The 21,697-nt window shown below is 40.5% G+C and overlaps 3 protein-coding genes across 5 annotated transcripts in view; 1 reads left to right on the top strand and 2 right to left on the bottom strand.

Moving 5' to 3' along the window:
* chd3 (chromodomain helicase DNA binding protein 3) overlaps window positions 1-6,890 on the bottom strand; it is a 42,751-nt gene extending 35,861 nt beyond the window's left edge. Inside the window, exons 1-7 of one of the 2 annotated variants that reach the window (XM_067523347.1) lie at window positions 6,179-6,889; window positions 3,624-3,751; window positions 3,345-3,533; window positions 3,114-3,241; window positions 1,024-1,262; window positions 631-770; window positions 397-526 (exon numbers count right to left, since the gene is read on the bottom strand). In XM_067523347.1, the coding sequence (XP_067379448.1) occupies window positions 397-526; window positions 631-770; window positions 1,024-1,262; window positions 3,114-3,241; window positions 3,345-3,533; window positions 3,624-3,751; window positions 6,179-6,341 (1,117 nt within the window). In that variant the 5' untranslated portion in view covers window positions 6,342-6,889. Of the gene's footprint in view, window positions 1-396; window positions 527-630; window positions 771-1,023; window positions 1,263-3,113; window positions 3,242-3,344; window positions 3,534-3,623; window positions 3,752-6,178 lie in introns of both variants that reach the window. The other variant, XM_067523346.1, reaches the window with a different exon arrangement.
* A 4,355-nt stretch (window positions 6,891-11,245) lies between these two features.
* On the top strand, window positions 11,246-14,005 carry naa38 (N-alpha-acetyltransferase 38, NatC auxiliary subunit). Of its 2 annotated transcripts, XM_067523506.1 has the most exons (4): window positions 11,246-11,360; window positions 11,925-12,099; window positions 12,573-12,646; window positions 13,657-14,005. In XM_067523506.1, the coding sequence occupies exons 1-4, from the start codon at window positions 11,322-11,324 to the stop codon at window positions 13,693-13,695; spliced, it is 327 nt and encodes a 108-aa protein (XP_067379607.1). In that variant the 5' UTR covers window positions 11,246-11,321; the 3' UTR covers window positions 13,696-14,005. The 2 variants fall into 2 exon arrangements, with proteins under 2 accessions (XP_067379607.1, XP_067379606.1); XM_067523505.1 differs by lacking the exon at window positions 12,573-12,646.
* A 1,800-nt stretch (window positions 14,006-15,805) lies between these two features.
* On the bottom strand, window positions 15,806-21,477 carry dnajc3b (DnaJ (Hsp40) homolog, subfamily C, member 3b). Its single transcript, XM_067523502.1, has 12 exons — window positions 20,957-21,477; window positions 19,984-20,094; window positions 19,591-19,715; window positions 19,392-19,466; window positions 19,159-19,302; window positions 18,696-18,877; window positions 18,440-18,559; window positions 18,020-18,125; window positions 17,687-17,807; window positions 17,178-17,310; window positions 16,890-17,038; window positions 15,806-15,955 (listed from the first exon to the last, which is right to left on the bottom strand). The coding sequence occupies exons 1-12, from the start codon at window positions 21,039-21,041 to the stop codon at window positions 15,813-15,815; spliced, it is 1,494 nt and encodes a 497-aa protein (XP_067379603.1). The 5' UTR covers window positions 21,042-21,477; the 3' UTR covers window positions 15,806-15,812.
* Between the last annotated feature and the right edge of the window lie 220 nt (window positions 21,478-21,697).

Below are 21,697 nucleotides of genomic sequence, written 5' to 3' on the forward strand. Positions count from 1 at the left end.
ATGCTCCATCTTCCTAATTAGGTTTGCTCCTGGTTGGGAAATTGAAATTCTGGTGTCAGGTGTGGACACAGGAAGTGACAAATGAAACCTGAAGAACTCCTCACAGACAGAGAGCAACAAGTGGTTCTTATGTCTCACAAGGGAATACTGAAAACCTTGTCATCATGCAGTTTACATAAAAAGCAATACAGATCAGCACAGATTGGTGAATGTTTATATGTAAAGTCCAGCCACGTAACCAAAGCTCAGAAGGACAAAAAAAAAATATCAAACAACAAAAAATATCCAGAGAAAAGATTTTCTTTTCTAAAGTGGAACTCAGAAAGCTGCATAATATCAAGACGGATGCTGACATACATAATTTATCTTTATGTGCCACACACAGGCTTTCCTTACTTTTCTTTTTTTTTTTGGAAGGCCGTCCTCGCTTGTTCTTCTTGACACGACCAGAGCTGTCAGAACGAACTGAGGAGCTGTGAACGCTGGAGTCCTCCTGCTCAGACTCATCCTCGTCCATATCCTCGCTCTGAAAGAGAAAAAGTAAATGTTTGAAGAAATGGGTTGAAATAATAGAGGCAAATCTACTTATCCCTGTCCATTCGCTATTTTCAGCATCGACTTTATACTCACTGAGCAGCTCTTCTTCCTCTTGGCACCTATAGGAGATAGTTTGATACGAATGGGTGCCATCTTTTTGGCCTTTGCAAGAGCTGAAGCCTTTTTCTTGTCAGGGATCCGGGGACTTTTACTCCGTTTCTTATAGCCTGGACCTGGACAGACAATAAAATCGTGAGCAGTATGTAGCAAAAAAAAAGCAGAATGAAAACAGAGAGGTATTTATTGGGTTGGGATGCAGAAGGCCGTTGATATCTTTAGTTGGCAGCATTTGTTGCTTTAAATTCTGACGCCATGTCAGGGGCAGTTTTTAGTGGAAACTATTTCCCACATTCGTTAATTTTAATATTACGTTTACTGGAGTAGTTTATAATCTGAATATAAAGGGTACAGGGTCTGTCCACTCACCTTTGCCCTCTTTCGTCTTGGCCTTTCTGATTGGGGGCGGCTGTGGCGGCGGCTCAGGCGAGGCGGTTGCTGCAGAGACCTGCTCGGCGACAGCGATAGCTGCAGCTGCAGCAGCTGCAGCAACGGCAGCAGCATTTCCCTTGAAAGGGTTGTTAGAGCTGAACTCCCTCCACTTGACCCCCAGCATGGTCATCATCTTGGACATGGGGATCTTAGGGTTCTTCTTAGCTATCATTGGCCTGGGAACAAGAAAAATGTTTCAGTATAATTTGTTAACTAATGACGGTTAAAACATTGCTAATTGTTGAGTAAATGTATAGATATTTGTCACAAAAATGGTTTGTATGCAAAGTCTCAAGTATTTGAGAAAAGGTGATTTTGGTAAAGTCACTGGAATGGCCTAAAGGCTACCGCCCAGTCATTCAACAGAGTAGACAAAGGCTAAACTTGACAACCAAATCACTGCCCAACGCACATGCTTTGGGTAATAAGGATTACTTCGTGTTACCAGAGTCAATGCAGCTGTGAGTCAGTTGCGGAGGAAGAGGCTCAAGCTGCTACTGAAACACTCAGAACTTCTGCCTGCACATCCCAACCACGTGGGAAAACAAAACCAAAACTGCCAGAAGAAAACAGAGGTAGTAGTTCTTGTCCTGTTGTTCTCAACCAGTGACACCTGTCTCTGTGTTCATCTGCTGCTGGGGGTGTCACCAGTCTTTGTGGATGGTGATGCTTGTGTGTAAAGCCACTGGTGTTTGAGGCAATGTGGAGGTTCAAACAGAAAACCCTTGCAAGCACATGTTACCATTTATGTCCATGCTCATCACTAACACTGTTATAACCAACAAGCAACAACATGATTTAGTGGTGTTTTGATTGCTGATTCATGCAAATAAAGTAATCTCTAGTGAGCAAAGCTAAAAATGCAGGACCATAAAAAAGCTCCCTCTTGGAGCTGAGATGGTCTTGTGAGTTGGGCACTAACATTAAATGTGAAGCAAAATTGTAAAGTGCTTTTAGTACCGATAAAATAGAAAAGCGCTTTAAAGGGGCTGACCATTTACCAATGTAATGCATCCATTGAACACCCATTTCTCTGGCATAACATATGGTCCACCAGAGCTTTTTTAAAAGAGAGTGGAAAGAGTGGAAAAATCTGAAACAGCAGATTTTAATGTGGACTGGGAAGATAGAGCTTTTGGAAAGAATAAGGATGCCATCAATAAATCACTAAGGATGCTTCATTGGGTTTTACATGGCATTACAAATAAGAAGCTAACTTACGACAGCACGTTTGTGCATTTGGAGATAGAACATAATGAGCAAACAACTCCATCACAGCTGCCAACAACCGGATTTTGATTAAAGTACAGTATAGACTGATCTTATTGGAGTGTTTCTGAATCACTGCTAGAGGTTTCAGAGTCAGAGATGTTAGCAAGTCTTAACATGTGCTTTTTGTGAGCTTCTTGAGCACCTAATCGAATTTTCTATCTAAAAATCGAAACAGAAGGAAAACCTTTCTTGTATTTTTGAATGGCTTCCAATCATTTAACAAGGTTTCAAGTCGCAATTCTCTGCACTCAGAAGCTCCACCTAATCCCCTTCTGAGCTACTGCATATTTAACCATCAACTGGTGAATTATTGCATGTCAGTCTCAACAAAGGCTGAGTGGATTTCTTGAGAACACTTAAGAATATGTTTTCCTTTCCCGCTGTCTGAACTAAGCCAGGGTTTCTGAAGCCCACCAGGGCTTTTTTAAAACAGACAGCAGAGTGGAAAAATCTGAAACGCCAGATTTTAATGGGGACTGGGAAGACAGAGCTTTTGGAAAACAATAAGGATGCCATCAATAAATCAATAAGGATGCTTCATTGGGTTTTACATGGCATTACAAAAAAGAAGGTAACTTACGACAAGAAGTTTGTGCATGTGGAGATTGAACACAATGAGCAAACAACTCCATCACAGCTGCCAACGCAATAAATCTGAATACACTGTACGTGATGTTTGACCTGCAGCTACAGCCGGCAGTCATTACTACATCAGCCACATTACACCACGTGTAAACAAGAGAAAGATACTGAACCTCATGAACTGGCTGAAGGCTTTATAATTGGTGAGCTCCCTGTAGTCTTCTTCTGTGAAGGTATGATCAACATCCTCCAGACCCCACTCCTTTGCCAGCTGAGCTGAGGTCTTCTGCTCTATTGGTTGCTGAGAACAAAGAACCAATCAAGTGAGAAAAATGCTCAACGACTTTGTCAGAACAATTCAATATCAGTTCTGATCATGGATGAGAACGAGACAATTTCTTTACCTTTGTTGTTTCCTCCTGGCTGCTGTCACGGTCTCCGTCATCTTTTTTCTTCTTCTTTGTTTTCTTCTCTTTCCTTTCTTTATGTTTCTTCTTTTTCTTTTTCTCACTAGTTCCATAGTCACTGGGGATGCTGTCTGAGTTCTCGCCGTAATCCCTCTCTCTGTCCGAATCTCGCTCTACATCACTGTCCTAAAAAGAAAAAGAGAAACAAATATACTGGGGAATAATGAAGGCAGTACAAGAGAAAACAGCAGATCCACAGCAGGTTAACAAACTTACAATCTTCTTCCGTTTTTTTGCTTTTACAGGTTTCCCCTCTTTATCTTTCTTTTTTGTGTCCTTCTTTTTCTTTGGCCGTCCTTTCTTCCTGCATGGGACCTCTCTGTCTGATATCTCTGCCTCGTCGTCTAGGAGAAAACACCAGTGAGGGTAAAGCATGAAAGAGAAGACTAATATGAGAAGCAGATGAACAATAATCTTCTCTTAACACTTTCCAACAAGCCAGCTAATCCCTGCTGACAGACAACAAAAGCTGCATGATCACCACTGTGGCTTCAGTGACCTCTGACCCCGCCTGAGTTGTGACACATGCTAAATTAGATACAGTTTGTCAGAGTGGCATAAGCAGATTTGACAGCTGGTGTTGGTGGTGCCATAGCACACTGCAGGAATAAGGGGTTTACGGCCCATTTGTCAACAAACTATCTCTGATGTGTTTTGTGCTTTTGTATAAAAAGAGCATAACATTTTTAAATACTTTTAAGGGAATAGAAATAGTTCAAGTGTGGCTTTAAAGCTTATTCCTGTATTGTATCATTGAAGAAGTGCATCGAAAATTCATGATTAATTCCGCTTTCAAATCATGTGGAAATTTCAGGCCACTTATACCTATGCAACAACACAATTACCAGGAAAGCTATTTAACCTGCAACCTGACCTGGGATGCAGTAAAATAAAAGAAGCAGAGAGGCAGCTGCAGCCTCAGCTTCAGACAAAATGCAGCAAAGCATTAAAGCGGGACCAAGATATGGGCTGCGGTCTCCGCCGTGCAACCACCCCGTTAGATAGGCCGTATTTTGTTGGCTTTAATTGTCTGCCTGTCTTTGTTGGTGCGCGCTCCCAGCAGCAGCAGCAATAGCCCCTCCACCTCCTCCTCCTCCTCCTCACTCCAGCACCATCCACCAACCCCGTTTCCCGCGTATCGGTGCAGCGTGCAGCCGCTGAAGACACGCCGGGGGCGGCAGCAGCGTGCACGCAGGGCTCGGTGATTCAGAGGCCGCCAGCCAACGGGACGGTGCGGTGAACGACTTCTTCAGTTCCGCAATTCCCGCACCGGGACCACCGCTGTGCCCGCCGCTACAGGTCAAGGAGGGGCGATAAGGTCCTCAAAGGGAAGCCCGACACTAATTTATCTGTCTGACACGGCACAGCATGGCGGTGGGTCTGGAATCGAGCTAATGAGTCTAAACAAAAAGCCAATAGGGGACTATTCTACTGTTCATACAGGAAATCACATATTCCGTTTATGTTAAATAATTTTGCATTTCCTCCCTTTCAACATCTGCACTGTGACTTTTAGGTTTCTCCATCACAACTGTATCTAAAACATTATGCTCATCATGAGGCCAGAGCAGTGCTATTTCTGATTTGTACTGTGACGTTAGCGGTGTGGTTAACCAACCACTACTTTTCTGCACCCTTCACTTTCCCTGCAACTTCACCACTGTCAGAAAGTTCCAGAATGTCATGTGCACTTAAGGCAGTCACCTTTCATCCCAATCAGTGACGCACAGAGCTGCTGAAAGGAGCAAGCCCCCCTGCAGAAAAGACATCCACTTCTGTTGGATTAATATTACACATTTAATACCATTATTGTTGGTCTAATTGGTGATGTATTGGCATGTGTGCTGTGCTACAGTCACACGTCTGTGCTGAGAGTGAGCAGCATGCAGCAGCAGGGGGAGAAGCGGGGGCCTGGCGGGAGTCTTATTTTGACCTGTCACAGCCACAAAGGGGCAGGGGGCACGTGTCTATCTCACACCACGGTTCCACATTATCACCCGGCTTTCATGTCTGCACAGCAAAACGCACCATCTCCTCCCGACATGGGCGTCAAACATACATAGCCCGCGGCCGGGGACACCTCCATGCTTTTGCCAGACTTTGTTGCCATGGGCTTCTCGCCCTTCAGGGCGACTTTATGCGCCCCGCAGACCCGGGCTCATTTACATGTCACGCATGTCTAGGAGCTGTCAGAGGGATTTAAAGGACAAACACGCTGCAACTTTTGATGAAGAAGAAGAAAAGGGAGAGAAGCTCGCAAGGAAAACCAGCTGCGACAAGTTAGCTTAAAGTTTGTTGGGATGTGCTGGAGGCGAAGAGTAAGTGGAGTAGGTGAAAATGAGCCAACGAAACGAACGTACAAACACATCTGGGAAGCTGGGTGTTTGTGCATTTTCTTCGAAACTAGAGTTTTTGCTTCGAGCGCCTGGTTTGTTTTAACAACCTGCCTTATAGCTGCAACTCTGGCAACTAGAGCAACACATAGGTCACGTAACTGCAGACTATATAGCGGATTTAGACTTGGAACATGTGCCTCCTTTAAAAAAAAAAAAAAAAAACACGGAGAAGTGTGTTTCTGTTTTTCATGCGCGCACCCGAGTCCTCGCTGGGCTCTACTGTACAGTACTGGACCTGCAGGATGGGACACAAACTGCTGCTTTCGGCTACTTCTAACATGTCGTTTCTCCTCAATTTTTGTGTTAGTAAGGGTGTTTTTTTTTTATTTGGTGTGCGCGCTCCCGAGTTGTCCGCCACTTTTCTTTTTACTGTACCTGGCGCGGCTGGCGTTGCAGTTTCCCGAGGCGCCGCCGGCGAGTTTATGTCGCTTGCGTTCTCGTCTAGGTCTCCGTCGTCGTCTTCTTCATCAAAATCTCCTCCCTCGGAATTAACCACCATGCCCTCGTCTTCCTCACAAGACCGGAGAGGAGAGGACATTATATTCCTGTCATTGGATCCGTCCTTGTATTCAAAAAAAGCGTATTCTTGTCCGATTATTTGATATTTATTTAATATTCAAATCGGCACAGAAAAAAGTGGGGGGCGTTTTGGAATATTTTACACTAGGCAGAGCAACAAAGATGGCCGCCCTCTTATATTTATTTTTTAACAACCCCCCCAATAAGAAAAAAATCCCCTTACATAAAAAATGGCTGACTATATTATTTCAGAACGCACCCCCTCCTCCTTTCTCTATCGCTCTCCGTCTCTCTTTCTCCCTCTGCGCGCCCCCTCCCTCCTTAAAAACGTACACATTGTTACAAGAAAAAGGGGTGTGTGGCTGCATGTAAGTTACATTGTTACTTGTTTGTTTCTTTTCTGTCTCCCCCTTCTTTTTTCTTTCCCCCTCTCTCTCCCTCTCCCTCTCCCTCTCTGTCCAAGTCCGGATCAGTCACGAATCCGACAGACTTGCCTGGTGTCACTGTCACTACAAAGATCACACGTAACAACTCGCGCTTTCTGCATTGCAGAGCCCGACACAAATCTATCAAATATGGCCACCTTATATTCTCCGGAGCCCCCACCGTAGTATAAAAATTATTTTGGAGCAGCAGCAGGGTTGTGTGTGTGTGTGTGTGTGTGTGTGTGTGTGAGTGCTGGGGAGGGATTCAGAGAGGGGGGTTGGGAAAATCTGCCGCAGCCATGCCCAGACTTACATCAGATTGTATTGCTTAAAAATTAACTGCTTGTGGTGGGGATGAAAACAATTCAGAATATGCAAACTACTCTTTCTACTTCACAAACCACCATATTAAACAGCTCACAGAGCACAACCCTTGTCTAACTCAGAGGTTTAAAACAAACCCAGGCGATTTCTGTGCTCTTACTGTAAAATCAGCCTCTGGCAAGCAGCAGGCTGAGTCAACTGGATGGCAGTAAGGCCATGGGAATCCCTAGACCTCGGCCAGCCCCTCAGTGGCTGCTAAGGGCACTTTTGTTTTGACAAAAGGAATTTTGATTTGCTTTTCACATTCGAACCTCACAGCAAAATAGGGGTCAGACAGGAGAAAGTGCTGCACCACTGAATGTATAAGCATGAAAAAAGAGGTGTGTTTTATGAAAACATCTGCATGAGTTTGTGGAACACTGTGAATAAAGGTCAGTATTAAAATATTAGCAAGCACAACTTCTAGTGTCTTGCTTTTAATGAATTCAACTAATTTCATTGCACTTGTGCTGTGAGAGAAAGGCGACAACAAAGCAAATGCACAACAGGAAAATAAGCCCAACTGCAGTGATACTCAGTGACATTTCATATAATAACTAAAATATTTAAATCTCTTGTAATTTAAAAATCTCTTTTAACCCCATATGGACTAAAATCTTAATCACTTAATAATTGTAACCACATTTTGTACTAGCGTGTTAAAATCTAGAGCAAAGTGTGAATTGTAATAAAAATCTCAAGAAAAAAGTTTTTTTTTCTTTTCTTTTTTTTAATTTTTTATTAATGAATCAGCACAAAGGTCAACAGTTCATTTCTTTGCCAAAAAGACCATCTTCAAAATTACTAAATAAAAAATGTCCAAACAAAAGTCAATTTATTTTTCAGGCTCATGACTTATTGAGACACTTGAGCAGCATTCCAGCACCTATGCTTCTCTCATATGGACGATCCATGTTGTTGAAGATGAAGAGGTCACAAGCTCCATGTCCTTTATCTTGCTCATGACTATTAAAAATTTGCCCACTGAATAATAATTTTTCTATAATGTTACTTTTATGTGCACACACATATAGGCCCAAACTTTCACTGCATCAACCAACAACACAATGAGTAAATTGGACAAAGCTGGTTGCTGAGAAAATGCTAACGAGCACTTATCAAGCATAAACTCGCTGCTACATTGTACCTATGGTAACAGCTATTGTGTCTTGATAGGTCAGATATTTAGTCATTTCAAATACAGTTAATAAAGTCCCCAAGCAGATGCCACCACTGACTGTACTTGTTGCATCCTAAACACTTCCCAGCCTACCACAACACCACAGGACCCTGCAAATTATCATTATTGCTTTTAATCCTCCCTGCATCATTTCTGAACAGCATGTGCAACTCTGGCAGCTGCAGCGTTCACACCAATAACTGGACATCATGTAAATGAGCTTTTCAATTATGCCTCAGCTGCTGTGCACCCTTTCTCTCTTCGCTGCAACAGGTGCCTGAGCTGCTCCAGCTCGCCTTCACTACGCCCACAAATGAGACAAGAGGAATTTGTTAGTGGCTGATCCAATGGCCACATCTGCCAAGAGACAGAGAGAGAGAGAGAGAGAGAGATAAAGACGGTGTGATGTATAACACACCGGGGGGAGGAGCTGGTGTGTTTGTGTGTGTAGGGAAAGTGCATCTAAGAATGTGAATAGAGCCCCCCCACTAAGCCTCTGGACACTGATGTGTCTCTTGGTGCCAGACTGGGTGGCTTGAGAGATGGTTGCAGTGTGTGTATGTGTGTAAGTCCCTGGTCCCTTTGGCAGGGAGACATTTCGAGGATGAGAGGGAAAAGCGCCTCCCCTGGGTGCTGTGCTCTTGCTAACCCAGATTTTATGCAGTGTGACGCACAGAAAAAGACACCCGCTCCTGTGCTCCATTCAGAGCTGAGCTGTCTAAACCGAGGCAACCCAGAGAGCTGACAAAGCTAAAATAACATTCATACAGTGGGGGTTGTGGAGAACAATATTAGCTTCACATAACCCAGGAAAGTAAAAGTGTTACATATGGTTTTTGTGCTTAGCCTTGCATGAGTCAGTTAATAAATACAACAATGGGTTTCCTGCCTTCTGAGGTTAAGATCTTCTAAAGCAATTTCACTGTTTATTCATCTGTTCATCTTGTAAATGACGATATAATTACTGCTTAATGACCTCTAAAAATAAAGGAAATGAACTAGTCATAGTAACCTGTAAAACTTTCCACTTTCTCCCTTTGGTGAGTTTCCAGTCATAGTTTTGTTGCATCATGAACCCCTGCATTTGTCTCTAAATTTGTACAAAAATCGTTTCTATACAGATGCTGCACGATCGTGGAATGGTTAGAGCTGCCGCCTCCCCGTCCTTGCGTAGGGTTTCCTCTGGGTACTCTGGGTTTCCTCCTACAGTCATGTACGTTAGGTAAATTGGTGACTCTAAAATTGCCCGTAAGTGCAAATGGTTGTCTCTCCGTGTATGTCTCTCTGTGGCCCTGCGATAGAGTGGCAACCAGCCCCCCCGCAACCCAAACAGGATAAGCGGTTACAGATAGTGGATGGATGGATGTTTCTATACACCTCTCATGTCATTCAGCTGCTACCAATATAAGTTATTAATTAAAATCAGTGAGTCTGTTCCAGAAGCAGTCATGCAAGCACAAATAATGTCACTACCTCCGATAACAGTAGGTCCTGTGACTTATAATCAAAGCAGTATTACCGCTCACCATGTATGCTGCTGGAGCTCACCAATGTCAGTGTCCCTGTCAGGAACTAACAAAAGCTGCCCAAAGGTTTGTAGGCCATGTGGATCTATAAATGTGGAAGGAAGATGTCAGTGTTTATTGGTTGATCATTTAAGACCAATCAATTCACACGTCTTTAGTTTCAGGGTTAAAAGAAAAAAATGGGTGTTATTTCCTGTTTACTCAGGGAAGAGAAAACAGACAACAAAGAATTGTGCTCTGCTTCGTTTCCTAGTGATTTTATAGCTTCTGCACATATTCTAAGGTCAAACATTTTTAGGAGTAAAACTATACATATCAATGTATATGTTTTTTATTACTGTTTTTTACTCTCTTTTCATTATTTTGTTTATTAAAATCAAATCTTTTTCACCGTATTATAATAGTTTCTTTCTCATCTGGTACTTCATCTTCATCAAGAAACAACACAATTATTCTTTATAGGTTTTTTTAAACCTTAAATTTTTGGTGGTACAATGTCACTGATATGACAGGGGGCGCATGGGGTCGGAGGTTCGTGCCCCGCTCCTCTCGACCACATGGCGAAGTGTCCTTGGGAAAGACACTGAACCGCCAACAGCCCATCCCCATCCTTGCAGTGCCGGTCCCAAGCCCGGTACAAACTGGGGAGGGTTGTAAAAACGGTGCTAAATCAACATCCGGACAAATGATCCTCTGTGACGACCCTCAACTCACAGGATAAGCCGAAAAGTAAAAAATTGTTAAAAAAATTAAGTGGTTCGATCCCCAATTCCGGCTTTATGGCGAAGTGTCTCTGGGCAAGACACTACGGCCCTAACAGACTATTCCCATCCCCAGCTGTGCAGTGCCGGTCCAAGCCCGATAGAAATTAGGTACTGTTGCGTCAGGAAGGGCATCCGGAGTAAAAACACAACTGTGCAAAATCAACATGATGATCCACTATGGTGACCCTGAATTCACGGGATAAGCCGAAAGGACAAAAATAAAAAATAAGCAAACAAACAAACAAAAAAAAAAACATTTTAAAAAGACCTGGAGAAATGAAAGGTATTTAAATGTGACATTTTCTTGTGAGGGCCAGTTGTAGTCGCTGTTCAGAAAAAAAGTTCATTCATTTCCCAATGGCCTGGCGTAAAATATCGTTGTAAAATGTAATTAAAACGATAATCACACTTACAATTAGTTTTACATTTCATTGCGTTGGGGTCTGTGGATAACAGCTTTCAGGAGTCTAACAAATTTAGCTGCCTGAAATTATGCTAAAGATAAAAATGTATGATAGATATTTAACATTAGTTTCAGACTGCTCATGCATATTGTTATTAAGTTGTGTTTTTTTGTCAATATTACCAATGTAACAGTTCATTTAATTTTAAATTTCTATATGTTACAAAACCAGTATCTTTCTGGTGCCGTTATCTTTAAACAGCATAATGAGTTTCCGGTTTAGCTGGTCCCTCAGAAAAGATCTTCCGTAGGCAGATGAAGAAGAAAAAGAAGGGGCTATGGCCACAATGATTGAGGAAAATGGTCCTTCAACACATGTAGGTTATGTGTTGCTATTTAACACAATTGTATGTTTTGGCGTGTTATAACTGAGAGAAAAAATGACCTGCTTGTTTACATATTGCATCGTTATCTTTGCTTTAGCGTAGCCTAACGTTAGCGGGCGGCTAACGAATTAGCTTGTACAAATGTCTGCTGTTAAACATAACGTTATGTATTAATGTTTGTATTGATTTATCAAACAGTTTACATGCAAAACCTTCCTTGGCCTTACCATGCAAATTAGCTTGTAAACAGTGCAGTTTTATTAGTGGATTTAAAATGTTAGTTAATGCTAGAAATATTAATACCGATAACTTTTTTTTAAATAAAGCCAATAGCTATGTTGCTTATTGCTCGCTTGGTCTAATTAACAGCAAAATACCTCAGTGCATTGAGATCAAAATGACAGAGCTAAACACGAGCATATGTTAACTTTAAGCAGAAGATGTTTAGGTACTTTTAGACCATAATTAAACAATTGTGACTATATATTTGGAATCACTAAATATTTTAAATTCATGATGTGGGCTACACGGTCTGTTTGATATCTGTTCACTCAGGAGCCGCCTAAAGTGTCCTCATCCTCCCAGGCCAGACAGAAACTAGAAGGGCTCCTGAACAAGAACATGAGGATCCGCATGACAGACGGTCGGACTCTTGTGGGCCTTTTCCTTTGTACAGACCGGGACTGCAATGTCATCCTCGGTTCAGCTCAGGAATTCCTTAAATCCACAGGTAAGTGGAAAAGAGTAAACATCTTTACACCACAGTGTGCAGTAATGAAGAGATAAGATAACTCTTTGTCACTGCTCAAAACTGATTTCAGACACTTTAACATTTTAGGTTAGAATATGTTCATCAACCTAATTGAAAATAATGCGTGCTATGGATAAACCTTTTATTGCAGACACACATGATTTGAAAAGTTTAAACTAAAATAAACTTTGTATCGTTTGACAGTGCAAACACGCCTACTTGTTTGTTTCTAATTAGAATGGAAAATGGAAGAAACAGAGCTGTTTTTTTCATATTTTAGCAACACTTTATTATTGAAGCTACAGTTTGTAACTGTTTAATTTTTTTTGTTTTTGTGTTTTTGGTTGAAATATGTTTTATGGTGGTGATGTGCTGTCGTCACTTCGGTCTCGAAGAACAGTGCAGAGGACATATCTTTTAAAGGATTTTTGTTTATCTCTTATGTTAAAAAGGGTCTGGATACTTAATTTCAGCTCTGTCCTTCCCCACATTGACCTTCCTGACTTGCTTTCTTCACCTCCTTCAAGTAATTAGTTTGAAATACAAAAAAAATCTGCATCATTTGTCTGTGTCATATGATATCTGAGTAATTAATTTGCTTACAGAACTTTTCTAAGAACTCTCACATGACTACCATGAGTCTCATGCAAAAACATGGTGAAATCACCGGTCAGCACCATATCACTTTGTAGAAAATATGAAATATTTCGGAATATAAACATTCACCTTCTTTGATTTAATTTCCAGAATTATTTCATGACTTTGGCTGTTCCATGACTTGGCTCTGTACCATAGCCTCTAAAATGTAACCTGCAGAAAGCCATTAGGAGCTCATTCCTGTGCAATGTTTAACTGTCACAGGGGTTTTTAACTTCTCACTTAAGTGAATGTCATTATCATTCAGTGTCAGTTCACCTGACCGTCCAGTCAAAATAAAACATGGCTGACAGGACCAACAGAGGTGGGTGCTTGATGGAGATAAGAGTTTGAAATTTGGTAAACATTTAAAGAGAAGATTCTGTCAAAGCCAAACTGGAAAATATATGTCACCAAGCACTTTTTGAGGAAAGTGCTTTGACACAAATGACACTGTTATTCAGTGATATTCTTGTTTGCATGTGACTCATGTTGTAGTTAAAAGACTTAAAAGACCAAAAGTTAACCATCATTTATTCATGAGCCTGATTCATATGTTTTGATTATCTATTTGATTATATATAACCTGTAATTTATATGAAAGTTTTTAATATTAGAAACTGTGTAAAATGTTTCTTTTATGTGTCCATACTAGCAGATTCTAACCTCCAAATCATTTAAATTCAAAATCCACTTGATATGTGAGATGTCTTCCACTATTACCTAAGGCAGTGATTCACTTTTTTGTATTTAATAGATATATTTTTGAATGAAATTCTTAGCATGTCCAATTATATAGCAATAGGGACACATGTAATTCAAAAGCCAGTACAATTCTACAGAATTTGTCTGTGTAGACAACGGTCTTCTCTGAATTATCCTTTTTTCTCCTTTTTTCAGACACCTTCTCTCAGGGTGAACCCAGAGTCCTTGGGCTAGCAATGATCCCTGGTCACCACGTTGTATCCATCGAGGTGGAAGCAGACAGTTTGGATGATGCTGAAGGATTTGGAGCAAAACATTGATGAAACTCTCGCTGTTTGGACGACACTCAGCATTCATGTGACTGACTAACTCAGCCAGGAGTAAGGCTGTGATGGAGCCTAAAGAACAATAGACAGCTTGGCTGGAGCAATTTATCAGTAATTTCACTTGCTTGATTTCTCTCCATGATCTAAGAGTGTGGGAATAATGTTTAGTGCTGTGTACAGTAAATGTGTTTTGAAATAAATTAGCTGTATTTGAAGTATTTTAAGTAGTTATCTCTGCTACCGTTTTAGTTTGTTTTGAAGAACAAATGAGCACAAACTGGATTGTGTCAGTATTTTAATACACTTGAGCATGTCAGCTGATTCAGTTTGACAAGAGAAAAATGGATTCCCACACACAAAAAAAAATCAAAACAAACAAAAAAAAAAGCAAACAATCGAAGAAACCTAACCGTCCTACGCTGTCAATTTAAATAAAGAACCTGTATAGCTTTTGGCTCACCCACTTGAGCAGTAGACAGAATTAAAAGCAGCTTCAGCCATCCTTTCCTTAAGCTACTGTACAAAATAACTTAAAGTTGTGCTTAAAAATAATATTCAAATAAAGGTCTCGTATGGCAGAAAAACTGGAACCCCACTGATAAAGTTTTTCCTTTTTTCAGCAGCATAATGGTTTTCAGTTACAGAACATAGTTTTCTGCAACTTAGTCTAACATTCAACATGTGCACTTTTTAGGGGCTGCTAGGCAAATACTGAAGACACTTGATTTGTGAAGAGTCATTTATAAAGGCTGCCGGAACACTTCTGGAGTCAAAGGATAAAAGTGCAAGTTTTACAAAAACACATGCTTTTGAAGAATTGAAAAAAAAATACTAAAACTAATGGTTCTGTCATTAGTGGCTATGTTGTCACATCCACTAAATGGTGAATTTATTTTGTGTATTTTACCCAGTTTTTAATTTGTTATATCCATAAAGATTGCAACTGGATATACAAACGAAAATATCACCTAAATGCAGAATTCACATTATGCCAATTAGATAACTGCACATAATCAGTGGTCATTTACAACCCCAATTCCAAAGAAGTTTGGATGGTGTGTGACACAAAAACACAATGCAATGATTTGCAAATCTCATCAACACATTTTATCTACAATAGAACATTAACAACATAGAGGTTGAATAAGATTTTACCAGTTCATGGAAAATATTAGCATTTCAGAGAGGCAGCTCCAGCAACTGGTCTCGTTTCCACATAGTTGTTAAAAGAAGAGGGGATGCCGCACAATAGTAAACATCACACTGTCCCAGCTTTTATTGAGATGTGTTGCTGCCATCAAAATCTGAAATGTTGAGGTTATATTGTGAATAAAATATGGGTTGATGAGATTTCCACATCATTGCATTATGTTTTTATTTACGTTTACACTTCATCCCAACTTTTTTTTGGAATTGTAATTGTACATATAAGAAAAAATAAATAAATAAAAATAAATAATAAAAAAAAAAACACAGCGCTGAAACTTATTCCTGGATCTCCAGTGTAGAGATGCTCCGATATTAGTAGAGATACAATTCCTTTAAACCTTTAAGGAATACTGCAAGCTCACATCAAATTTGACAGTCTTCCTATGAATTGTCTGGGCAGGAGCTGATGTACTGAAAAACAAAAAAACTCTACAGGTTCAAAAATGGCACAAAGTAAAGACATGTAATAAGGATAGACTTCCCAAAAAGAGAAGTCCCATAATGACTGATTTCAACCATACACCTGCCATTACTAAGGATCTGAAAAGTTGAAACAAGACTTCATGTTCAGCCACAGCTACAAGTCAGTTTAACTGTAGCCATAAATCAGTCCTTGGTTTCTTGTTGTAAGAAGTCCAGGTTGTGTAGCTCAAATCTCTGCTGTCCTGACATTAAAAATCCAAAGTTCAGATAAGCCACAAAACTGTGTCCAAACTGAAATGCAAGTTCTGCAGAGGATTCCTCCGTAGAGCCGCCACGTCCCCTCCACTAGAAAAAGGTCCCATCGCCGCCTCATTTTTTGGCAAATCCTCCTTTCTAGTTGTACTGGAACTTGAAGTGGAAGCTGCCACCAGACTCGAAGGGGCTGAAGTGGAAAGGCCAGCTCTGTTGTCCACCTCCACCTTGCTGGTTTTCTGGATCCAGGGGATCTTCGCCTGCATCGAACTTCTGCCTCATTTCTGGCAGGACAAGGGAAAGCATGAACAAATTCTATGCCGTGAAAGCTAAACTGCTGTTTAACATTAGGCATAAGTTGAATAATGTCAAACAAGCAGATCTGAAATAGCATAACTACGAAATATCAATTTTGCAAAATTCATTACCAATACAAGCTCCATCCATTTCTTTATAAATTTACTGACGGTACGTACAAGTACAGAGAGTACTATATATCTGTTTTTATTTATTACTAAACTGTGTAAGAAATTGTTCACTGCCATGCTCCAACTTCGTGGTTATTTCGTTTAATCACACAGCAGCCTTCAGTCAATCAAATATTATACTTTGGAGAAGCACATAATTAGCTGAGATTTCTGGTTTTAATAACTTGCTTGTAGCCTGTTTTATTGTTTTGGAACCAAAGAAGGCCAAGTTTAGAGAAGCATGCAAATGCACCATTTTGCCAAAAGTTTAGTAAGAAGATCAATACCATAATTAAGTTCTGGCTAACCAGCTACAACCAGCAGCTTGGCTTATCTAAACACAGTCCAGTACACTTGTATTTTTAATTCTTCAGCTTTTTACACAAATTGTTCAAATGCGGTATAATATTTTATATAGTATGCTTTTAGGTGTCGTTATGTTGGTTTTTTTTTTGTTACTTTGGTTTGGTCAGAGCTAGACCAACTGATTACAACTTTATACTCTGCTATGCTACCTAGCTTTGCTTGGAGATGCCATAAGAGTGGAATCGCAAACGTTACACAAATGTTTTACTATTCTATCAAGATCATGTGTTGGTAATGTAATAATTTGACATCATAGTTACAGTACACCACTACAAGTACAAGCTGCCATGAACCATGGTGGAACTTTGCACGATCATTTGTTAAAAGTTATACTTAAGAAGAATTGTACTGTTTATAAAATCTGAGGGAATAATCAGCTGCTGACCTGGGTCAGTGAGGACCTCTTTAGCTGAAGCAATGTCAATAAACTTCTTTTCAGCTTCCTTCTTCTCAGACTCTGACTGGAAGTTGTCGGGGTGCCACTGCTGTGCCAGCTTCCTGTACGCCTTGATAATTTCCTGCTTGTTGGCATTCCTGAGGGAAAAAAAAAAGAAGTTTATGAAAGTTAGTCAGTGGGATCTACTCAGTTAAGTTTTTCCCAATAGGCAGATTTAAGGTTTGATGGCAGTCCAAAGGTAGTAAACACTGTAATAAAAATAGTTGAAGTGGTTACCTGTTGACACCAAGGATCTTGTAATAATCCCTTTTACGAGAGATTTTGAGCAGTTTCTGGGCTCGTTCAAGTCCTTCTCTAATATCGTTGCTGTCGCCATCAAACTCTCTGGCCTCCTGGTAGTCCTCCACAGCTGTAGTAAAACAGATATTAAAATACATTTAAAAAATGATTTGCTCTGCTTATATGTGAACAATATATTTAGTTTTAACTTTTTTCCAAAACAAATTTGTTTTCTTAAGACAAAACCCCAATTAGCTGATTGTCTAAATTGTTGTCAACCTAAACCATGCAGCCCCAAACAAAATGGGCAAGTTTACAAATGCTAGATTTACTTCTATACAGATGTGTTGGTGTCTAGTCCTGGAATCAATTAAAGGAATTATGACTGCCCTGCCTTCTTTAAACCAGTCTCTCTTTCTTTGTTACAGGGACTGTAACAAAGATGCCTTAAGATTCAGGTCAGTTTACTTCAGTTTATTGTCACTGAGAAGGCCGAATCCTGTTACCTTTCTCATAGTCCTGGTTTAGGATATAAGCTTCGGCTCTGTCTCGGAGGATGTTGGCGTTGCGTGGATCTCTCTGGTGTGCCTCTGAGCACACATCTATCGCCTCCTGAGCCAGCTTGAGCTAGAATCAGCAAAAGGCATAAGATGCTTTAGAAAAAAAAACAGGAATTGAACTTGAACCAGTAGATCAGTGGTACTGGCTGTTGTCAGCTGATGTCTAACTATCGCTTTGGTATTTTTTTTTTGTAAATTGTAAACTTGGGTTCTCAGAAACTTTTACCAAACTAAATTAAAAGTATCTTATCTCATTTAAAACATTCACAGTTCTCTCACCTTGACGAGGCAGAAGCAGATCCTCCCTTTGGCCAAGTTGGTGTACAATGGTATGTTAGGCTCAGTCTTCATCACTGTTTCATACTTATCAATGGCTTCCTGATATCTAATTGTAAAAGTATTACTATTAGTTACATGTTGGATATAGTTTCTCATATTTCTGCTTTTGAAATGTCAGGTCGAGATATATATTTATTAAAAAAAAAACACAACAACAACAAAACAAAAACAACAAAAAAACGGGTCAGATTCAACATTCTGGGACTGAATAAGATTTGAATGTCCTGTAGGCCTTGTTTCAAAGAACCAGGATTGATTCACCTATCAAACTGCACAAGCATCTATGAACTCTTACAAATTTGAAATGCTGGGAATAGGAATAATATTTTAAAGCAATCTCAATTGTACAGAAGTACTGACCCCTCCGCTTGTATGAGCTCTTCTGCAGAGTCCAGCTGCTTGCTGAGCTTCTTCACCTGCTTGTAGTGGCTGAAACACTCCTTGTCATCCTGATCGAGCTTCAGACACTCTCTGACGTGACTGCACAGAAACAGACAGAGATAAAGAGAAGAAAGAAGAGTGAACAATGTGGTAAAAAGATGCTTACAAGATGAAAATCTACTGAATTTGCATAGTTTGCATATCGTAGTTTGTGTATTCCAGTGTAAGAGCTCACTTGAGTGACTCGTGGTGTCCTCCGAGGCTGTAGTGCAGCATGCTGACCTTCAGGAAGGCAGCTCGGTTGTCATTTCGTAGCCTCGTGGCCGGTGTGAGATCCTGGATGGCTTTCTGTGGATCTCCCATTCTGATGTAACAATCTGCACGAAGCTCCCGCGACTCAGGATCCCAGGGAGAAATCTGAAGAAGGTTACATACAACAACTTATATCCGATTTTAAAACACATATTTAAATTCATAGAAAAACAATAGCTACAGAGTTTGAATAAGTATCATATGCAAAAACTAAAAAACACTTCATTAGAAGAGAAAATGGGAAGACTCTGATAAACAAATCACTTTGAAAAGCTCTATAAACCACACATAATGTGGCAAAATGACACTACTAATAGGTTTCACCAGTGAGCCACCTTCTACTACCTGACCCTATCTGTAGGCCCCGATGCAAAGCAGACACACACCTCTATTACTCTCTCAAGCACAGTGATGGTAGTGCTGTATTCCCCTTGGTGGTATAAACCATTGGCCTCCTCCTGCAGCTCCTCCAGCTGGTTTGCTTTCATCAGCTGGTCACGGGCCTCTTCATGGTCTGGAGAGCGCTGTAGCTAAACAATACATTTGTCCTTTAATGCTTTGTTTATATCCCGGAAAACCACTAAAGACAGAAGCAATGTTTTAGGCGGCGAAAACTTACCACTGCTTCAAAGTCCTCCCTCGCCTCCTGGGTGTTGCCCTGTTTTAAAAGGATATTCCCTCTCTGCAACCTGGCCTGTAAATACAGAGAAATGAAAAGAATGGTTGACAAGAAGATTAGTTTCAAGAGAGACATTGTAACAGCGATTAAATCTTTTGTAGACTTCCAAGTTTTTGTGGTTGTGATCAGGAAAAGTTACCGCAAGGAAGTCAGGCTTTAGCTGGATGGCTCTTGCCAGGTCTGGCAGGGCAGACTTGGATTTTCCCATGGCCAAAAACACTGCAGCTCGCTTGTAGTAGGTCAGGTAATTCTTAGAGTCCCCCTCTAGAAAATTTCAAAAACACTTTAAAAACCTGTTTTAAAAATACCTAGCATCAGATTTCAAACTACCCGATACTCATGGCTTGCGTGTACTGAAAGGCATTATTTTAACAGTAGAGGTATGAGAGAGGGTAGGAATTTTTTTTAGATTAAAGATAGAGACTGAAAATGCCAGTTAGTGGTGAAAATATAAATGTGTGTGAGGGTCTGCTTGGCTTTGTGTGTGTGTGTGTGTGTGAGTGTGAGTGTGTGTGTGTGTGTGTAACCTTACCCACTGCAGAGTGGTAGTGGGACAATGCTTCAGCCAGCTGACCAGCTGCCAAAAGTTTGCGGCCCATCTCCAAGTGGTGCTCAATCTCGACATGAGTAGCCCCTAAGACACCTGTAACACAAAACTGTGCTTGAGCCTCACTAGAAATATGTCAGTGCCAAAATTAAAAGAAGCAGGCCAACCATGATGCAGCTAATTATTCATAAAGGGCATTCCGGTATGACCAAAATTATAAAGTTGTCGTAAGAACACACTATAATGAGTTACAACCGTATTATTCTGTTCTCACAGATTTCATGTCAGCAACACAAAACAAACTCAATTAGTCAGTCCCATGAATGATTTACACACAGTATTTAAACCTAAACTGCCCATTCCACAAATTTGTAACAGAGAGAAGATTTATACAAACCAAGTTTTATAAAGGTAGACATTGAGACATGGCCAAATGATTTCAGACAAGTTTTCAAAGGCAAGTTTGTTTGGATTCAAGTATCAAATAAGGAATGATGAACAAATCCTACATCTCAAACTTAATAAGTCATATAATTTTAATATCATATTATAAAGGGTTAAGAAACTTGACAGTACATAAAGTAAATTCTCATGTCAACGGTCAGAAAGCACACAAACTTTTTTAAACATGATTTTAATAATTCTATGATGAATAATTGGTCATTTATGTTTTTATGTATACATTAGTGAATGCTTCACCCGCTCTGTCTTACACACATATTTTAATAATTTCCGCAACAGCTAAACAATTATTGTCTTAGTAGGTTTTGGTAACTCCATTATATTTAAGTAGCGACGGTGACAGTGACTTTTATTTTGGAGGGATCGACGTGTTTGGTAACGCCGGCGAGCTAACATACCGTTGCAGTTTGGGAAACTAGCTAGCTAGTAACAAGCTAGTAAGAAGCTACAAATGTCGGTGTTACTGTATTAATGTGGAGTGTGAAGCCAGTCTTACCGTCCAGCTGAATGTCTAGGATGACACACAGCAGTGAAAGGGAGCACAGGACCCCGTTTAGTCCCGTCCGCCGACACGACTCCATTTCTGAATTTATTCACGCTTTCACACCGGAACCTGCAACTCAACAACTCTGCTTTCACGACAAGTGAAAATACTGAAGTGTCTCATTGAAATGTTGATGTTCTTCATTAAATTCTCATCGTTTTCCCCCTCTGCCCGACCAAACGACCAGCTACGACGGTGTATTTACGGTCCTAGTCGCACACTATTCCGTGTGGAAACGAGACTCGCCAATTAAGGGTTCCTCCCCCAAACTTAACCATTAAAACAGAGCGCTCAGACTGAAACCAGGAATTACGAGGCTTTTTGTGAAATGAAAACAACTTCTAGTGACATGATGATGATGGAGACGAAGAACAGCTGACGGCGTTTTCACCTTGTAAACGAAGCGTCTCGGCTACTGGTTTCGTTCTCCCCTCCCTTTATGTCCTACATTTCCGTGGTTGGTCCACATCGTGCACATCCGTGTGGGTCTAGAAACGTGGACTGCGCTCATTGGAGAGACAATTTTAACTCTGAGGGCAACTCCCATAATACCGCTGCATGGACGAGGCATCGCCGCAGGGCACAAGGTTACTCATAATGATCACGCATTATAGATAAATAAATGTAAATTAAGTAAAACAATTAACTTCTTAAATGTGCATCCTCAGTGCAGAGAAACTGAAAGTTTGAGAT

Source organism: Channa argus, chromosome 12, assembly GCF_033026475.1.
Source record: "Channa argus isolate prfri chromosome 12, Channa argus male v1.0, whole genome shotgun sequence".
In the NCBI taxonomy this organism is placed as follows: Eukaryota; Metazoa; Chordata; class Actinopteri; order Anabantiformes; family Channidae; genus Channa; species Channa argus.